General features: G+C 44.4%; 3 protein-coding genes across 5 annotated transcripts in view; 1 reads left to right on the top strand and 2 right to left on the bottom strand.

Moving 5' to 3' along the window:
* The window catches only part of cd99l2 (CD99 molecule-like 2), a 22,160-nt gene extending 18,233 nt beyond the window's left edge, over nucleotides 1-3,927 (bottom strand). For both annotated transcript variants that reach the window (XM_085451861.1, XM_085451862.1), the window contains exon 1: nucleotides 3,750-3,927. In XM_085451861.1, the coding sequence (XP_085307987.1) occupies nucleotides 3,750-3,810 (61 nt within the window). In that variant the 5' untranslated portion in view covers nucleotides 3,811-3,927. The remainder of the gene's footprint in view (nucleotides 1-3,749) is intronic.
* Nucleotides 3,928-4,857: 930 nt separating this feature from the next.
* Nucleotides 4,858-6,789, bottom strand: med11 (mediator complex subunit 11). Its single transcript, XM_085451860.1, has 3 exons — nucleotides 6,720-6,789; nucleotides 6,007-6,137; nucleotides 4,858-5,295 (listed from the first exon to the last, which is right to left on the bottom strand). The coding sequence occupies exons 1-3, from the start codon at nucleotides 6,787-6,789 to the stop codon at nucleotides 5,143-5,145; spliced, it is 354 nt and encodes a 117-aa protein (XP_085307986.1). The 3' UTR covers nucleotides 4,858-5,142.
* Nucleotides 6,790-7,011: 222 nt separating this feature from the next.
* pelp1 (proline, glutamate and leucine rich protein 1) lies at nucleotides 7,012-18,992 on the top strand. 2 transcript variants are annotated; one of them, XM_085451859.1, is made up of 19 exons: nucleotides 7,012-7,166; nucleotides 7,373-7,437; nucleotides 8,815-8,920; nucleotides 9,054-9,203; nucleotides 9,515-9,586; nucleotides 9,970-10,029; nucleotides 10,124-10,280; nucleotides 11,162-11,294; nucleotides 11,858-11,945; nucleotides 12,033-12,121; nucleotides 12,200-12,313; nucleotides 12,866-13,016; nucleotides 13,706-13,859; nucleotides 13,953-14,008; nucleotides 15,001-15,134; nucleotides 15,406-15,508; nucleotides 15,761-17,371; nucleotides 18,012-18,326; nucleotides 18,462-18,992. In XM_085451859.1, exons 1-19 carry the CDS (start codon nucleotides 7,026-7,028, stop codon nucleotides 18,552-18,554), a joined length of 3,792 nt encoding a protein of 1,263 aa, XP_085307985.1. In that variant the 5' UTR covers nucleotides 7,012-7,025; the 3' UTR covers nucleotides 18,555-18,992. The 2 variants fall into 2 exon arrangements, with proteins under 2 accessions (XP_085307985.1, XP_085307983.1); XM_085451857.1 differs by having other exon boundaries at nucleotides 18,009-18,326.
* The last annotated feature ends 1,439 nt before the right edge of the window (nucleotides 18,993-20,431 follow it).

Below are 20,431 nucleotides of genomic sequence, written 5' to 3'. Positions count from 1 at the left end.
TGCTCATAGGTAGGGCTGCTCGATTATGGCAAAAATGATAATCACGATTATTTTCACTGAAATTGAGATCACGATTATTTGACGATATTTATTTAACCCTTTAAGACCTACTATAGAACCAAGTCCACCAGAGCTTATATTATTATTTTTTTTACATGCTGTAGTGCCATTTGTGGGAGCATTTCAAGTTGCTATACATCAATACAACTGTTATAGCCCATATTTTAATAATATGTATGCATTAAGTCCATAGTAATTACATAAATTGCAAAAAAGTGCAATAAACTACAAAAAAAATTGAAAATCGCTTTTGTTTTGTTTACATATATTTCTACTTGGAGAAATTTAAGAGGTTTATCCCTCAAAACTTTAAATACAATAAAGTTGCAAAAAATTGTTTACAACAACAGGAAATTTATTTTGAGTGTCTTCATAGTTTTATTTTGGAGATACACCAATTTTTATATACTGCAGGAAAAACAAAAAACAATCCTATGATGCAAATTTGCAAAGAAAACAGCATGTGCATCATTTCACTGTGGGAAGTGTTACGAACAGCTGATAGGAACGGCAAAGCGTGTTTCTGGAATATTATGCTTTTGTTCCTGCAAGCGCTTTTGATGCAATTTTTGCAAAGCTATATGTGGAACGAAACCGTGACCGAGGACAAGCTGATGGCATAAGATGTAAGTACAACTCCTCCGGTTTCATATGCAAAACAAATTATTGCGCTAGCTTACACGGTTCAGGTTCTAAAGGGATTTAAAAATAGTTACACAAAACGGAGCGTGCTGCTCTGACCGGCTTTAAAGGGTTAACAATGACTTTAAAAAAATAATATAAAATAGTGTGCAACACCACTGAAGTTTTTTTTTTTTAAACTCTCTTTTCAACCAACGGCAGTCACTCTCCAAATAACTTCTGCTTAGCTTTCCGAGCTTCCCTCGGGTCCTCTTAATCAGCGGTCTCCACCCTTTTTTGCGCCACGGACGGTTTATGCCCGACAATATTTTCACAGACGGCCTTTAAGGTGTCGCGGATAAATGAGGGAGGGGCTAATAATCGGCTCAGTCATTTTTAATGATCGTTGAAAGCCCAGATCGTAATCGTGATTAAAATTCGATTAATTGAGCAGCCCTACTCATAGGTATATAATTGATTGTGCAATGATAGAATGTCTGATCCTTAGTAGTCTGCAAAGGCTCTGTGTACGTTCACTCCTCCTTTCCTGAGTGTTCTGGCACACCACACGTCCTAAGGTCACGAGAGAGGTCATAGCTTCTCTTTCTCTGTTTAGGTAAAAGTGCCTTTTGTTTAGGTGAACTGCTGGACTCAGGCACCAGCAGATCTAGGAGTCACAGGGTCACATCTTCACACACGGTACTCTGTTCACATACATGCCTGTTTGAGACGTCATATGTTAATGAACCTATGAATATTCATGTACCTCAATAAAGAGCAGTGCTACGGGGGAGCTGGGGTTGGAGCGGCAGGAACGGCGTTCGTCTCATTCATGTCCCTCGTGCACGAGATCACAAAGAGTTCTGCCTGCCGTCCCATGTTTGCTAGCTGCAGTAGAACAGTCTCAGCTGTTCCAGCAACAGGTTTGTGCCTGGACAGAGCTATCAGAGGGGAATGCCTAAAGGAAACTACATGACCTAGAGTCCTCTACATCCCCCAGAGACATAAACAGGAAACTCATAAGCACATCAAACTGAGACTAGGAACCATGACCTACTTTATGGAACTGCAGATTTCAGGACTTGGCACCTGCACACAGTGCCAACGCTACCAGCACCCGGTTTAACCTCCTAAGACCCGAGCTCTTCCACAGCAGCATTTTTGATTTCTCTTTGATATTTGGGCTGATTGGGGCCCGATGAATGTAAAAACAAAGAATTACCAGATTTATTTATTTTTTTTACTTTATTTTTGTTTTTATGAAAAGTCAGAGCCACATGTGAGGACATTTGTTTAAAATTTTGATAGAACAGTTTAATGTCCTCGTCAGTGGACATCAGGCCCTCGTAGAGCACAACTGAGTATTTTGGTCTAAATAACCAAAATGTGATGTCCACATATGTGGACGCCAGGTCCCAGGAGGTTAAGGACCTTGATCTTAATTGGCCACTAAACTCGCCTGACCTTAAGCCCATAGTGAAGAGGAAGATGTAATATGCCAGAGCTAACAATGAAGAAGAGCTGAAGGCCACAATCAGAGCATCCTGGGCTCTCATCACACCGGAGCAGACATCCTATCATGATTATATACCTCTAAGATTATATGATTATATGTTTCTAAGCATAGATGACAATCCAAAGCTAGAACCCTGACATCGTTTCCATTAGTTGTCCGATACAATCATCAGAATCAAAAGACATAAACAGTCTGTATGGACTGAATGTAAACATTATACAACTTTCCCTTTTTGAATGGAATTGGTGACATACATCAACTTTCTGATGATATTCTAATTCTATGACCAGCACCTGTGTTTGGCAGCAATAAGCTGCACGTTGTTTTCACTGCACCAGGCCGTCTGCCTCCTATAGCACCAGTTGATGTACTGGTTTAAAGTTTATTAGCGTAAATGCACTGATCAAAAACATTAAAGGAAACTGGGCCGCGGTTAAGGCTTCCTGTGCCCATCATCCATCCGAGCCCTGGTAGTTTTCAGGATAGTGTCATCCCTCCATTCCCTCCCATTGTCTGCCATTTTGCTTTGTGCCACACACGCTGTGAAATTCCTGCCACAGAAAAGAGTCCGACAACAAATACTGAAGAATGACAAGAATTTTATCACAGGTGTTGCCAGGTCATCTGTGAGCTCACTGTGGTGCGGTCATCTTTGTCTGCTCTGTCTGCCAATCCAAATAAATTAGCACGAGTCGAGAAACGTTTTATATTTCTCTACTGTGTAATATATGTGTGTGTGTGTGTGTATATATACACACACACACACACACACACACACACAGGGTATATTAGTTGATGATGATGGAAGCTGCAGCTGCAGATAAGAAGCTCCAGAAAATCTGCTGTAAAACTTCATCTTTCCTACATGTCCTATAAGAGAAGCTAACATGTGACATTAGTCTAAAGTTATTGACCTTGTTCAGCTTCATGCAACTAATCCTAAATACAGTAACTCAAATTTGAGCTGGTTCCAGTGAACAAACACTGGTGTGTGTGGACTTAAAATGTAGGTTTGGGGTATACAACATTTCCATTATCCAAACCTCACTTACACTACATCGTTTACCAACCACAGCTAACTATTGACCTTAACTTACCCATTATTAAACAACATCATGATTAAAGCGTGTGCCATACATTCTTCACTCTACCATTCAGTCACATTTTGCTCATTTAAATCTTCCGGTTTTCATAAAACAAATCAACTCATGACTAAATTAAATCGTCGGGTTTTCAGTGATTCGCCTTCACCTGAAAACCGGTCACATCATCCTCCATCACCGAGCACGAGAACCATTTCCAGTAGTGCACGTGCAGCTGCGACGCACAGAGGTGACGGGGTGTTGTCTCTTTGATCTTTTCCGTGGATCTGCATCCAGAACTACAGGGACCAAAGCAAGTCACTCCAGCTGCTGAACTATAAGCAGTAAAGCTTTGTAGAGGCTGAAAACCGTACGACACGTTTCAGGCCGACGGACCGTTATTCGGCCTTAAACCGAAGTGTGGCACAAAGGGAGAGCCGGCGGGGTGAGGTGTGCGGGACAAAGCTTACCTTGGAGCGGCAGCAGCAGCGGCAGCAGCACACACAGAGCGCACAGAGAGCGGTGAGCCATGGCTACGAGTCCACACGAGCCGAGACGAGGTGCAGAAACAACGAGCGATCAGCGGGCGTGTTGGCACTCAGCGTGTCCGAAAGCCGCATCCAGGGCGTTCCCCACGGCTAGCTGAGACACACCCACTCTGCGCCACTTCCGGTTGCTTTTAAAACAAAAGTCCTCTCATTAGAGAGATGTTGCATTAGTTTATCTCGTCATTAGCGCAAGTACACTGAACAAGGGTTATGAATAGGTTTTACTATTATTTTATCGAAAAACTCCACGATCGCATACACGGTTCCAACAGAGCACGTTTAGTCGGTGTGCTTACTATTCATGTTATTTTTTTATTTTGTGCTAAGTGAGGGTGGGGTTTATTGCTGTCAAGTTCTGGCCCCTGTGTTGGTTACTTTGATAGGTCCAGACAACTCGCCCAGGAGACACCCAGGAGGTATCCTTGCGAAATGCCTGAACTAACTCCACTGGCTCTCCACTACTCCTCCACTCTACACTCGAGTCTATACTTTGAGCCCCTCCCGAATGGGTGAACTCCTCACCCTATTTCTAAGGGAGAGGCCAGCCACCCTTCGAAGGCCCATTTCTGATGATTGTACCTGCAGTGTTGTTCTTTTAGTCACAAACTCTGGGTAGTGATCGTAGGTGAGAGTAAGGACATAGAGTGACTGGTAAATCCAGAGCTTCGCTTTTACGTTCAGTTCTCTCTTCATCACTGCAGCCAATTCATCTATCAAACGCTTGCTCCCCTCTCCCTTCACTTGAAGCCCAGAGATACCTAAACTCCTCCACTTGGGGCAGCAACTCAACTCAACTTAATTAAATTAAATTAAGTAATCTCAAAAAACTCAAAATCACTGAGTTTGTTGGACAAAAAGGCAATGAAAGCAAAAGCTAAACAAAAACAGTAAAATAAGAACTATGCACAGAGCACATTACTGACCACACTCATGGGGACACTGTTTGGCATCTTTCTCAAAGACTGGAGGAGCCACAGATTAATGTATGAGGTTCTCTATCACAACCACAACAAAGGTTTTTCCCCCAAAAGATGATTCGTTGTTTTATTAAAAGTATCGACAGTTTCTACATATGACCTGCTCCTTAAACTGATTACAAAATCAGAAACACAACACACACAGGCCCCAGTACAAAAACACTTTTTTCTTTCCTTGAGTTTTTGTTTACATTTGTTGAGACACATCAGCATTTTAATAAAAGTGAGAAGGGCTGTGACACACGTGGGGAATACAGAGAAGTGCCGTTGCATTAGGTATCTGAAAGTGCTGTGCCAGTCCAAGCACACTGATCTCAATCCCAGCAACCGGCTGACTCTCATGTCTGCTGCTGCTGCTGCTCCAGCATGACTTCACAGGTGCGTCCCAGTTCTCCCAGTTTGACCTTGGCATACTCGGCTCGGTTCAGTGCCATCTGACAGTCCTTCCTGGCTGAATAGGTAGAACCTTCATGTGGCTGACCAGTCGCTACCTGGAGAAAGAAAAAGGAGAAACAAACTCGAATCTGTTGCTCACAATATTTCTATCATGGAGGTAAGTTCTTCATTTATAAAAACAAATATTAATAATTAAAAGAAAAACTGCATCAGTTTGTATTTGTGAACCTCATCTGTCTATTAGATTTATGACTTTAACTCTTAATTAAAAACATTTTCTCTTCAGTTTTACAGTAGTATAAACTCCAACGACGACCCCGAGCACTTTAACCTTAACATACTGTAGAGTTTTTACCTTTAAACAGAAAGCACACGACTGTTGATGTGATTTGGTGCTATATAAATAAACTGAACTGAATTCAGGGTCACATGATCCAGCCCATCTATAAACTGAAACTTATTAAAAAGGAAAGTGTTAAGCCTGATCTTAAAAGTAGAGTGGGTCTCTGTCTTCTGAACCCAAACTGGGAGCTGGAGCAGACCGCTAAGGGCTCTGCCTCCCATTCTACTATCAGGAGCTCCAGGAACCACAAGTAAGCCTGCATCTCAGGTTATTATCCTAATTCATAGTATCCTAACTTTGTTAGGATACTATCAAATCTTGAAGATATGATGAAGCCTGATATTTTGAGACCTTGTAAATGAAGACTTTAAATTCAATTCTGGATTTAACAGGTGGGAGAAATTTGCCATTTCTAGTTGAGGTGAAACCGTTTCTGAAACAAGTCTGCAGCTGTGGATTGAACCTGTGTAAGGTAGCGGATCTGGCCACTTAGTTCGTTCTCCACTCGGCTGACTGAGTTCTGGAACTGGATGAGCTGTCTGTCCATGAAGCTGGCATTGTGTTTATCTTTGGAGAGTTCAAGAACAATGTTACCTGCAAGGTCAAGCATAAACATAGAAACGTGACTTAAAAAGACTTGATTAGACACAAAGACAGAGAGTAAATTTAAAACTTGATTCTTTGTTTTAGTAAAGGACTGTGCTATGCTGAGGACAGGTCGTTGTTGTAGAGTCAGCCAAACAAATGGAAACAAATTGTGTTGTTTGTTTTGTGTCTAAGGATACTGAAAATTGGTTCTTTGCTAGGTTTCCTGGTATGTGTATGGCTTATTAAGCCAAAACCATTTTAAATGTAACAGGTCTGAGGAGTAATTTGAAACTGAGTGAAAAATTCTCAAATGTCGAAGGAAAAACTTTCAGAAAGCCTGGAAACTGCGAGCGAAACGAGGGGCTGAGTTCAGACTTTTGCTGAGGAATACATTTTCCCCTCTGTGATAAAAACCAAATCTTTACAGAGAATAATGATCAGGCAGCGATCTGTTGGAAACAGCTAGGTGGAATTTACGGGATCTCTCGGGTACTTGTCCTACTGTCGGATGAAGAGCATCAGAAAATCAGGCAAAAGTAATCAACGATGCACGGTTTGATTAACAGCCGCAAGAAGACACTGTCTCACCGGCACACTGCAGCACCATCGCTATCTCCTTCTCCACATCCTCCAGCGCCCTGAGCCTGTCATTAGCCATCAGCAGGCGGGAAGCAGCCGCTCTCCGTGGACCAGCTCAGCACAGTGATCCAAGGTGTGACCAAAGCCACTTAATCGAGTTTAAACGGAAGAAAACGTACAACTACTGCAGTCCCTGCAACTTTAACGCGTTATGGTTGAGGGCAGGGTAACAACAAAGAGCTAAAAACTGACGTCACTGAAATATGACGGCATCAGAGTCGCACAGTAGTGACGTTCGCTTGGCGGAGAGGAAAGATGGCTACATCGGCTTGGCTGCATGGCCCATCTGCTATGCGACTAACTGAGGGTTTGGTGTCTGTTCTGAAAGAGCAGCGTCCGGAGCATCTACCCGCTCTGCTAGCAGGCTACAGGGAGCACGGCGTGTTCCAGACACAGGTAGGGCCCGGCCCGAGCGAGCTCCGCGGCTGGAAGCTGCTTCAGCGTTAGCCTGCTCTCGCTGTGCGGCAGCCGCGAGAGGCTTTGTTGTACAGTGGCTGACATCTGGAAGTATGGCAGCACCATGTGCAGCAGGAGCCGAGCTGGTTCCGCGTTTCTTAAACGTTTTGATCTCACTGTTCTCTAAAACTGTCTTGTCTTTGCAGAGCGCGTGCGCCGTTGGTGGTCTCGTGGGTTTTAGCAATGCCAAACTGGGCTCGAGCAAGACCAGGTGAGAAAGGACTACCTCAATCAGCTGTTGTCATAGGCTGATCATACTACAGTTTTTAATGTTTTAAGATGTATACCAGCACCTGAGCACTGTCCTGGACCAGGGGAGGTGTGTAGCCGCATTTGTCCTTAAATTTGCTGGCTGTCTGACTGGTGTCCAAAAGTCATGTGGACTTTATGGATAAGGGGAAACGTTCAGGGGAAAACCTGGACTTGTTAGGAGAACACGGTGTCCATCCCACTTTGAATGGAGCAGCTCTCATTTCTAGAAATCTTCCAAATTTATTAAACCCCCCAAAATATGACTATCCAGAGTTGGGACCAGGAAGAAGGCGTGCAGTCTTACACGCCTCTCTGCAGCTCCTCTCCTCCTGCTACCCCCCAAACCTCATCCCCATCCTCTGTGTTTCCTAAAACAACAAACAATCAGCAAAAAATGATTTAAAGAAAAGAAACAAAAGTATCCACAACTGTGCCGTAAAGTGAAACCGTGAAGTGTGGATTATTAAACATTCGCCCTCTGTCTTCTTAGTTCCTGTTATTACATGACAAACAAATCTATTTAGTCTGCCTTACAGAAACCTGGTTACAGCAGGATGATTGTGTTAGTTTAAATGAATCAACATCCCCGAGTCACTCGAACTACCAGAATCCTCGAAGTGCAGGCCAAGGAGGGGGTGTGGCAGCTCCTACTTCAGCTTATCAATCAACCAAAGACTCAGAAACACTAATCCTCGTCCACCCCAGCTGTGAAACTCAGCATTTAGCCTGAAAAGCCAGTTTGCTGCTCTCTTAAACAAAAACATCCATAAAGCTAGAACGTCTCACTGTTGATCACTTATTAATGGAGTAAGAACAACCCCAGGTTTTCATCACAGCACAGAAACGGCTTTAGTGAAGGTTACAAATGATCTTATGGCCTCTGACAGTGGACTCATCTCTGTGCTTGTCCTCCTCGATACTGTCGACCATCAGAGTCATGCTTAAAGACACTGCGCTGCAGGGATTTGAATCATGACTGTCTAATAGACTTCTGGTTTTTGTGAATGGAGAGTCCTCTTCACACACTGAGGATAATTATGGAGTTCCCCAGGGTTCAGTGCTAGGACCACTTCTGTTTACGCTGCGTACTTTGTGCTTTTACAAATGATCATCTGTGCTACAGGATATGACGTGTGTTTTATTAACCTCGGTTCATTCTAACACATTGATGAGTCTCCATGCGAATCAGTAGCATTTTGTTCTTAAGCCCTCATCTACTCACCTTTAGATCAACATCTCCTGTTGATACAATGTTATGAATGTGAATATAATTTCACACAGTCGAAACAGATTCACTTTGATACTGTATGTTTCTAACATGATTCTGTGTGAGCAGGTTCGAGGGGCTCTGCCTGCTCTCCATGCTGGTTAAAGACAGTTCCAGCGATCTATTCCAGCAGCACTGCCTGTCGTGGCTGCGCTCCCTGCAGCAGGTCATACAGGTAAAGTCACGTGTCGGCTGTTATCATTACAATATTGCTATTTTTCTCCATTTTATCTTAAGGTCTAAAAATTAAAGGTTACCGTTTCATTTTTAAAATTAAAAATACTTTCTGTGTTTTTGTTCTTCACTAGTCTCAGGCTCCAGTTGAGACTGTGCAGCTAGCAGTGAACATTCTGAAGGACTTGCTGCAATACTCGTCTCAGCTAGCAGAGCTGGCCAGAGAGGTTGGCCTCAACTCCATCCTGGGCATCCTCACATCCCTGCTGGGTCTCAAGTCAGAGGTGAGGTGACAAGGCGGTGAGTGGAAGGGCCCACCAGGAGGGCTCCGCAGCCCCTCTGGTGGAGTGTGTATCCAGGTACTTTGACACGCAGTTAGTGCCACAGAATGTGAGTGTTAGCCCTGCCACAGACTGGCGGCCCTGCCTCTGACACCGCCCCACAACCCTGAAGAGGATGGGTGAATTGAAAGTTGTGTTTAGTTACAATGTAACACTTTATGTATAATTGCATCTGTTATTATTCAGTTAGCTTCAGCTCAGATATCGATCTTCTAACTAGCCTTTAAACGGTTTATGTTCCTGTTTGATGTTAGTGTGAGCTGGCAGCCATGGAGGGAATGACGGCCTGTATGACCTACTATCCGAGAGCGTGTGGATCCTTGAGGGTGAGACACTCCTTCCTGAGACTGTTTGGACTGTTATCGTGGTGCTATTAAATATCTCTTCTTCTTCTTCTTCCTAACAACAGTAATAATAATATCTATTATCTATTATTTATTAGTCATTGCTGTCGCACACTTCTGACAGATTAAGCTAAGATAAAACTTTATTAATCCCTCGGGTGGGTTCCTCTGGGAAATTCGGTCATTGTCAGCAAAATAAATAAAAACATTCAATTTATACTTGGAATTTTTTACACCAGTATATAGTTTAATGTTGCTACAGTATTCCTTTAGCAGTATTCTGTGCTGTACTCTGTATTCTGCTTGCTGCCTCTGTTTAGAACCCAGCTGTGTCAAACCTGCACCTGTTTGTTGTTGTTTTTAAGGACAAGCTGGCAGCGTACTTCCTTTCCAAGATGGACAGCACAGACAGGAAAACACAAGAGGTTTGACAAAACAAGCACCAAGTCTTTTTTTTTAAAGATTATTATCATTATTTGAAGATTTGTTTGAACGTTTGTTTTGCTGTTACTCTGTCAGATGGCCTGTCAGTGCTACGGTCGTCTGCCCTGCCTGGGCGGCGTGCTGGACAGAGGGGTCGGGGCTGGCAGAGCTGAGGGCTGGACCAATCAGATTCACTGCCTACTGGCCTCTGCCAATGGCCTGCTGGCTCAGCTCTACCAAGGTTCAGAAACAGGTGTGTTGTTTTCTTTGTGAGCAGTGGTGACATTTGGCTTCTGTGTGTGTTTGTCTCCATGTCAGTTAAGAAACAATGACAACAAGAAATTCTTCAAATCTGTCTCTTTCCATCCAACTAATATGAAACATTGTGTTAATTACAATGAATCGCTATTTAAAACTGTAAAAATAAAAGCTTTTTCATAAGCCAGTAAAGTGTATGTGGGCCAGTGGAACTCTGGACCCTGAATTATGATTAATATTAATTATAACATGTTTTTTAATCGCCATAAAAACGGCATCAAAGCACAGACACACTCAGTCATTTCATGTAGAAACACAATCCGATGGTTCAGTTTTGGTTTTGTGACGGATTCAAACAATCAGCAGTTTATTCTGAAAGAACTTTGTTGTTTCTCTTTGAATTCTTTATCATTTCTTATTAATAAGACAAAAGTATTTCTTATTCGAGCTGCAGACCTACATGTGGTATTAAAGCCTAAAACTAAAACGTAACAAAAACAGAAGTTTTGATTGAATCTTGGGTTAAAGTCCTGTTTTCGTCGTCCACAGTCCTTGACGTTGTCGTGTCGACGCACCTTGATTAACTCGATAATGTCAAAGCAAACTTCTCCTGCTGGCCACACATTTTGTTTAAAATGGTGCAGTTATGTTCTTTTGTCTTACAGCTGTGGCCCCAAACACTGTGGCCCCAAACACTGTGTATCACTCCTCCACACTCCTCACTTTTCTAGATAAAATGCATTTCTACCAAGTAAATCAGTCAGTGAACCGCGCAGTGAACAGCTGTCAGTGTTGGAGGTGCTGACGTGATGGTGTGACTGTATCCGTTTACTGTTACCGAGGTTACTCACACTCGACTGCTTCTTGCGGTCACAGATGGAGCGATGCAGTATCAAGGTCCCGGGATGGAGCTGGCCTTTCCTCACCTGGACCCAACAGATCCCCTGCTGCTCCTGCAGCTCCAGCACAGATACACTGCTGTGTGCCTCGCACTCAAACACACACTTAGGTACAACACATGCAGACAAGCACACACACCTTTCCCACTCAGAGGTTTCATCTGGAATGACTCAACTTGGATTTGACCCTCCTGCACAACCTTTAATCTGTGCTGCCACTGTCGTGTATCTGTGACCCTATTAAACCAATCTGTGGTCAGGCTGTCTGCATGAACATGCTGCAGCTGTGGGTGGAGCATTTTCTGTATTGATAGTGATGCACAGATGCTTTGCATTACTAAGAAGCAAAGCAATCTTTAGACTTTACTACTGCGACGTGCTCAGTTTAGGAGTGAAGTCGTGTCAGAGCTCTGACATCAGACTTCTGAACTAACTGGAATGAGCATTATTGACCAAGCTGGTATTAGGATAACTGGGATACAGAAAACATCTGGAAAACACCAAATTGAATCAGTTGTATATCTTATTTCTTTACCTCAGCTTTTTAGCATAGTTGTAACATTTACACAAATACACTCAAAGGCCCCTTTGTTTAATAAAAACCTGTACGAGCAGTAAAGGCTTTCATTGTTTCTGGTACTCGTTGCATTCCTTTGTCGTTTCCTTCCATCAGAGTAGATCCCGCCTCAGCTGTGCGCTTGCCCGTCAGGCCAATGCTCAACTTGGTGTGCCGAGCCCTTGCTGTCAGCTCCAAGAGCATAGTGAGCACACACACAATAACACTTATTGAACAGAGACCGTGTCAAAAGCAGTACTGATCTTAATGCACGTTTGACTTTGTGTGTCAGAATTTAACAGGAGATGGAAGTGTGAGGCTGCTGGTCCTCCCCATCATACACAGCATCACCCTGGAAGTCCTGTCAAGTGTGATCACTGTGTGAGTACTCGCACACACGCAGGAGGCCACATTTTGATTTCCTGCAAGCCTGACTCTTGGATTTGTGCTGTGTTACAGAGTACGGGTCGGCATGGTTCAGTACGCTGCAGTAATACAGAGGCTGTTTTCTCAAACACTCTCTGCTTGGACCCCCCTACCTGAGACCAGTGTGGGACAGCAGAGGGCCTACAGGTGACTCACAGCCTCGCACAGCTGCTGTTTGGAGTATTGACTGAAGTTCAGCCTGCAGTTGGAAACCTCGTACACACCTAATATCAGCTAGTGCATCATATTTCATTCTGTGTGTGCAGCGTGTGTGTAGCTACAACCTACAGTTGCCCCTGAGAGCCTGTGGAGCAGAGTCAGTGGTTACCAAGACAACCACCAAGTACTGTAACAACTGGAAGTAACAAAATCTTTACAAAGGTTTCCTCAGAGAGGCTGATGTAAGATCACCGTTCTCATCGCTGCCCTGAAGCGTCCTTAGCACGCTGTGTGTGCTCGCAGACGTCTAAAGGAGTGAATGATGACCATTTAGAGGTTTTTAGTCCCGAGAAAAGAAAGAAAGTCTTAACTGATCTGTTGCAACACAAAGAAGATGAAATGAAAACACCGTGTGGGGATCGAGGAGCTTATTTTAGTAACATTATGGGAAACTGGGGACAGTCTGAGCTGCTGCACTGGGGAAGATTTAATAATGTGTCATCAAGTATATTCATCTCTTGTCTCTCCTCCTTCCCACAGTGCAGTGCGGGTGTCAGTGTACAGAACCTTGGAGCTGTGGGTCCAGGTTGCCGGAGCGTCTTCTAGCATCCTTCAGGGAAGCCCGGGGCACTCGGAGCTCCTCTTTAACCACCTACTCGGGGACATCACACCAGGAGCAGAGTCTGTCAAGGTAGGGGAAAGATGCATTTGGACTAGTCGTCGTCACTAGTCTGTATCAATGCACTGCCACCAGATGGCGCATCAGTGTTGAGAAACGCCATAAATCTGATCATCTAGGCCTCATAGTTTGTTAACACTGTTAGAAAAACATCGCAGAGAGGCTTCGCCTTTACTGATAAGGTGAGGAGTTGAGTCATTCAGGAGGGGCTCAGAGTAGAGCCGCTACTCCTCCACGTCTAAAGGAGACTGCTAATGTCGACAGATCTATCAGCTGGCCTTGGAAATGTTCGGCATTTCAACAGATGAGCTGGAGGAGGTGATAAAAGGGAGGCTGCTGCCCCAAAGCCTGACTCCAGATAAGCAGAAGAAAAACGCCGGATGATTCACTGTTTTGCTGTTTTAGTTTGAAGTCGTGGTCATGAAGTTTCAAACAGAGAACATAAGAATGTAATTGTTTAAAATGCTTTGCTATTAGTTTTGGAGGTTTTCCACTAAAGGGTTATCAAATCTAACTTGATATCTGAGACTCGTCCATTTTTTCCCACAGTTAGTCGACTAAGAGATTAGTCATGAGCACTAAATCTAAAAAATTTACTTTAAGCTCTGACCTTTATGAAGCTAAAGGGAACCAGTGGTTTGTTGGGATGTGCTGAGCTTTCTTCTGTTCCTGCTCCTGTGCATGGGGTGTCCTGTTTCCAGCTCCGGGCGGGACTATCGGCTGATGTTGTTCCTGGAGGAAAGCCCGGCCCTCGTAGGACGAAGCATTTGGTGATGGCAGATACAGTCGGGCCATCGCTGCAGAGGAAAGGAGACCATCTAGCCAATCAAGATACCTGCCTTGCAGCTGTCAGGGGTGAGATGCAAACCAAGTTTAATGTTATTGGGAGTTTACTGGTATACTACGTATGATATTCTGATACCAGACTGACCTTTGTCATCCTTGTAGCACTGAGACAGATCATACAGACCAGTGGGACGCTACTGAAGGACGACATTCACAAGGTAAATGTGATTTAAAGTAACATAAGCGCTACAAAAGAGTGCCCAGCAGAGGGAGACACTTTCTACAGGCGTCTCCAACCATCCACAGATCAGCCTCTGCTGCAGCGAGTGGCACCGAGCCGCCCGCTTTGGAAGAAGATCCGTGTTTAAGCAGACGTGATGTTTGCTGTTCTTTAAGCAACGATTTCCTCCACCCACAGTGAATTTCTAATGATCCACATGAAATATCCCAACGTGTTCTAATATGTTCTTGTAGCCAGAAAAGAAATTATGTAACTTTATACACAAATTATAGTGATGCATGTTTACTTTTTTAAATAGAGAACGCCCATATCTGTGAAATTGTTGCTCAAAGTGCTGCCGAACATCATCTGTTTAAACCTTGTTCTTCTTTTAAAACTGAATTTTTCAGTGTACAGTTTAATGGATTCATGTGTGTTATTGTTTTAAACTAATTATTAACATTATGCATGATCATTTTACTTGACTAGCAGTTTGTTTTAAAAGATTAACATGGTTATTAATGTGTTATTAAATAGAAACAGGCCGTTTTCCTGCTTATTACACAGAACCTAGCGCAGGTAATAGAGTAGTAATAACATAGGAATTAGCACATTATTGCATTCTTGTTACCCTGCAGTTCCCACATCATTAGCTTCAGTTTGTGGACCATTATTATCCAATTGCATCAGTTTCAGTGTAATATTACTCGGCTGTAACTGTAAGTGGTGTGGTTAGCGTCGACGTGTAGTTACATGTCTCAGCAGGTCCACATCAGGTTGTGGCGTAGGGTTAAAATGGGATACTGATTACAAGTTATGATGTAGTAAGACACGTTTCCCATCTTGTGATGATCTGCAGCTGTAAAGTAAAATGCTTTTGTTTGTTTTTTCCATCATTTAGCATTTTTGGTGTATTGCAGGAGAGACTCTTCATTTTATTGTTTTTAATAACGAACGATTACACTGTTGTGTCCTGTCGATTCCTTCAAGCGGCTCCATGAGGTGGTTCTGCCACTGTGTGTGCGCCTGCAGCAGCAGCAGTCTTGCAGCAGCAATGCATGTGAATCTGCAGGGAGCGCGAGTGGGCAGTACAGCAGTGCTCTGACTCGACGAGAACTGTACAGGTACGATCTTCATGTTAACGATGAGCCACACATTAGTGTTTCAATAGTGTTACGGTGCTCCTCCTGCTTTTTGTTCAGGTTGAGTTTAAATGTTCCACTGTTGACTGAAGGAATGTCCACACAGTGCTTTATTCAGACTGGACCCAGTCTGACACCACCCTAGCACCAGCACCACTGTGGGCCCCGAACTGGTCTATGTTCTGTAGATGCAAAAGTTCACTTTAGCTTCGTGTTGGACTGAAGGAGCTGTTTCACTTGTATGAATTTGAAGGTTATTGCTGGCCCTGGTCCTGGTCCCCTCACCCTGTTGGCCCCCACCTCTGACCTGTGCTGTGTCAATCCTCAGTAACGGGCGCACCGACAGGAATGTTAAGGTAAGCCCTAAGGACCTGAAGCGCTGCAAAAAGGTTTTTAAAATGTAGCAACGTGTAGTGAGTGGAAGGATCAACATTTGTCTTGCTGTGAAGTTGAAATAAAATAATTATGGAGACAATGATGTACAATCTGCCTCAAGTCTTCTGTTAAAGCTCAGATTGACTTAACAGTTTCAGACTTGGCAAAAACATGAAGTGTTTGTCTGCTCACTGTTTCCAGCTTTTAATCAAACCCATCGTCCACTTTCTCAGGTGTCTTCGTTCTGCGCGGAGGCCTTGACCATCTGTAACTTGATCCTTCATCCCCGCTTTCCCTCCATCGCCCTTCCTTTGCCACCTCTCACCATGAAACCTTCCTCCACCACTCCGGTCCTCCCCTCTTCCCAGGGACCTGCCCCTGGATTAACCTTGCCAACCCTGCTTGGAGGTCCTGCCCCTGGCCCTCCTTTTCCCGCCCGTCACTCTGTCAACCTGGGCCCTGCTTCCCTTCTGAGCTCTTTTGAGAACCATCTGTCTCTGGTTCCGGGACTTCCAGGCCAGGGTCCGACTGCAGGAGACATGATTCTGTCCCCACATTCGCACCACCAGCCTGATCCTGCAGGCCTGGGCCCTCCGGAGGGACAGAGACCCGTGTTTGTGCGTTTTGACAAAGAGGAAGCCGAAGACGTCGAGATCTCTCTGGCAAGTGACTCGGACGACAGCGTGGTCATTGTTCCTCCGGGTATGCTTAACATGGAGACTCAGCAGGACGACGCAGCAGCAAACTCACAGAGCATGTCCTCCTCTGCACCGGGTGGCACTGGTGTGACACTCGCAGGTGCAGAATCTGTCACCATGGTCCCAACTACGGCAGCCGCAGCCACAATAGACGGGGTCTCTCTGCCCAATGACCTGGCTGCCTCTTCCCCCCTCCTCACTGCTTCCACCACCTCCATCAACTCCTTTCCTCCTTCCAGTGCCTCGGTGGTCTCCCTGGTTCCACCTTTGAACTCCAGCACCTTTACAGCTCCACCTGTTGGTCTGGGGGAGTCATTGCCTGGCAGACCGCAGCTCCAGCAGATGCTTATGCAGCCCTCGACGGCAAGCCAGGCTGGTCCCATGGGGTTACCGCTCCAGATGCACCTGCAGAATCAATTAAGTCAGCAGGGTCGGCACCTCCACCAGCAACCAGCTGCTGCTGCCAGCAGCGAAGATTCTGCTGTCATCAATATTAACAGTACTGATGATGAAGAGGAAGATGATGAGGACATAGATGAAGATGAAGAGCTGGAGGAGGATGAGGAGGAGGAGGGGATAGATGAGGAGGACGAAGAGGAGGATGTAAGTGAGTTAGCTGATGAGTTTTTTGATGGGGAGGAATATGAGGAGCTGGATGAAGAAGACGGTGAAGATTTGGAGGAGGAGGAAGAGGAGGAAGAAGAGGAAGAGGATGGCGACATACCGCCTCTGGAGGGAGTCGAAGACAAAGACGGAGGGTCGGGGATTCAGGAGGGGAAGCTGGATGAGGGACGGATTTCTGCATTTAATGTGGAGGAACGCACAGAAGGAGGGATAGAGGAGATCCAAACTAACAGGGCGCTGTTCGGAGAGGACACGATGAAGGTGCAGGAGGTGGAGAGCATCGGAGTCCTCGAAGCGGCTCGGGAGGGCGAAGTAGAAGAGGAGGACAACGAAAGGATGGATGACCCCACCATGCCGCAGATCCTGTGTGTCACCGGAGGAGCGTTGGAGGAGCGAGAGGAGGCCGAGGAGGAGAGGGAGCAAGCCGGAGCAGAGCTGCAGAAAGAGGAGTGTTCGTGGGAGCAGGGAGCCAAGGAGGACGAGCCGCAAGCAGCGGAGTCCGAACAACCGGCCAGTCAACAGGTAGATCCTGCAGCTTTGTGAATCATACTGTTGAATGACAGCGTTACACAGCTCAGCGTGCTGAATGCATTAGACAATGTAATGAGGCTTTGCAGTACAAGTAACTCAGAGTGTAAGTGGGCCTTTCACGGGACCAGCAGATTTAAGGAAAGAGCGGAAATGGAGACAGGAAATGATGTCATGAAGAGCAACAGCAGGTGGTGCAGCATGAAGAATAAAAAGGTTTATCAGTGTAATCAAGGCCACTGATATCCATGACACGCTTCATGGAAACAAAGTTGTTGCTTTCAGCAGTGTCCTGTTGAGAAAGTAGGTCAGAGTAGAAAGACAGACGCCCTCTACTGGTAAGATCAAACTTTCCCTTCATAAAGTAAACAGCTGGGGCTGGATCAGGTGACCCTGATTATGCTGCAGTGGCCTTATATACAAAATATACATGAATTTCTCACAAAAAGCCTGATTTTCTAATGTGATCGTCACAGTCTGAGCTCCAGATTATCTCAGCAGCTCAGTCATATATTTGTACAAATGCACATGAAGTATTACTACACAGTCTCTGTTAGAAATGTGTTTTTCTCCTATATATGATAAATAAAGAGAGTATTACAAGGAAACTGAAGCTTTCTGTCTGTATCAGCAGGAATCAGCAGCTGAGCCTGCAGAGGACGCCAGCGCGAGCGATAACCAGCTGCCCAGCTGTGAGGACGAACCGCTCGAAGCTCTTCAAGCAGGTGACTCGACAGCAGTGGCAAACTCTGAAAACGCAACAGAACCAAATGTGACAGAGAAACAGGAAGAAGACACTGAGAAGAGCTCTGAAAAGGAAGCAGAGCAGCCGGAGACGGGAGCAGGGGGAGGGCAGGAGAGTAATGGAGAGGAGGGAAAAGGAGTGAAGAGGAAGAGGGAGGAAGGACATGGAAAAGAAGAGGTGGGGCAAAGCCCAGAGAAGAAAAAGGTATTGCTTTTAATCCCTCGTTAAGATGCAGATGGTAGCTGCTGTTTGTCCACTGATTGAAAGCTTCTTCGGTCAGGGTGATGACCTGACTGTATGAACTTGTGCTTTACACTGTGTGACGTCGCTCTCTTTCAGATGGACGATGAAGCCATGGCGTCAATGTTGGCTGATTTTGTGGCGTGTCCACCTGATGATGAAGACGGTGCTTCTGGATCAAAAGCCTCATAAATATTTGCCAACCTGAAATGAAATTAACACTGATCTCCGGCTTCTGTGAGCAGAATCTGGCAAAACATGTATCGTTAGTCACATTCCCAAGGTTTAGTTACCTCAAACATCATGCTTTACATCGCGTGTCACAGCAGTTTAATATGGCGTTCAGTCTTTTAACCATCGGGACCATTTCTGGCTGGTCCGACTTTCATACCCGGGTTATAATTGGCTGTCAGGTGTAAGAGAACTCTTTTCTACGGTGGACCCAGTGTCTTCCCAGCAAGGAGGCAAAGCTCCGTGAAATGTGTTAACCTGATGACTTTGTTGTTCTTTACAGCACAAGTATCTTCCAGCTAGTTTGCAGTTTTACTTTTGATTGTATGCATCTTTTTTGCTCTCATGGTTTGGCATCAACATCATGCTTTGTTAAAAAAATAAAATGTACTTCCATTACATGTTTTTCTTTTGTTTGGGTTCTTTTTGGGGGTTTTGTCTGACGTCTGCTTGCATTAATCATTGTTATGGGACTGATTTGCTGTACATGTTAGAGGTGCTGCTCCTCCACGTATTTAATACTGTATTTACAAAATACCACAGTTGTTCTCTTGGTCGTATCATTTTATTTTGTTTTATTTATCCGCGACAACTCCGTGGAAATATTCCGTGGCGCAAAAAAGGTTGTAGAGCACTTCAGCAATGAGCAAGCTTTGTAAATGAGGAAGACACGAGGCGCAGCTGCTGCAGGGTGGGAGTGGGCTCGGCCACAGTGTGAAGATAAAGCTCTCATTGATATTGCTGTCAGAGCTGCCAGTCATACTTCCCACGCTGTCTACATGCATGTTCTCACGCAACTGAAAAACAAATTTCAAACTGAACCTAAGCCAGTGCACAAGAGTGAGTACCCACGGTCACACTCCTTTTTTAATAAAAACTCATGACTTTAAGTAAACAATCTCAGATGTACGTGCCTCAGTGGAAACCTGGTAATATAACACACTACATATGTAGATGGTCCCAAACATAAAGAGCATTACTATAAATGACGTTCACTGTTTCTGGTTCACTGGCTCAGTGCAATCTAGTGAACATTTAAGACACCACACACAACAGTTTGTGTCAAATAAATCAAATGCAGAAAAATGGCAGAAACAAGAATCAAAGGACAGTCGATGTAACATTTTTTTCCTCAAAGATATTTTTATTGAAGCAACAACAAGAATGGATACACAGAATTGTTAAACAACAGACAAGTGCGTTTCACAATGATTGAACTGAAATAACAGAATGCAGATTAATGACACACTCACATACCTTGTAATTGCTTTTATCAGTTTAGCCCCACTTAGCCCCATCCCTCAGTCCAGGTAGAAAAAAACCGTCGTAAATACAACAGGACAAAGCAGATATATAAGATGAAATAATTGAATCCAAGGACTTAGTCGACATTTAAAGGAAAAAATAAAGAACAAAACTAAAGAGGACGTGACAGACGTCCAATAGGAATAAAGAGAAAGCTTGATGTAAATATTAGCCTGTAGAAGGCAAACCAGTAGTGACCCTTGATGACTGCTTAGATATTGTTATTTCAATAATAATTAGTTTCTTTGTTTAATGCAGTTTGATGAAAAGTTCAAATACAGTGTAAAAGTAGTGAGCCTCGCCTCGTTTCTTTCCATTTTCCAAGGAGTCAAACTTTTCTTTTTTAATCTTTTTCCTTTGGCTGCTTTTTCTCTCACTCTTCAGTTTAGACCTTCTACCCGATAATTTCCTGAGGAATCTGGTTTGTTTACTTGGCCACATAACATTGACTAAGAATTCATTCAAGCCTCAAAAAGCTCCATACTCCAGGGATGAATCAGTTATTGAAACCGCAGCCTCCTTTGATGCGGGCT

Source organism: Copadichromis virginalis, linkage group LG3, assembly GCF_057382275.1.
Source record: "Copadichromis virginalis isolate Kocher_CV1m ecotype Utaka linkage group LG3, C_Virginalis_male_GT1.1, whole genome shotgun sequence".
Lineage (NCBI taxonomy): Eukaryota > Metazoa > Chordata > Actinopteri > Cichliformes > Cichlidae > Copadichromis > Copadichromis virginalis.
This window is presented reverse-complemented; position numbering and strand designations above follow the sequence as displayed.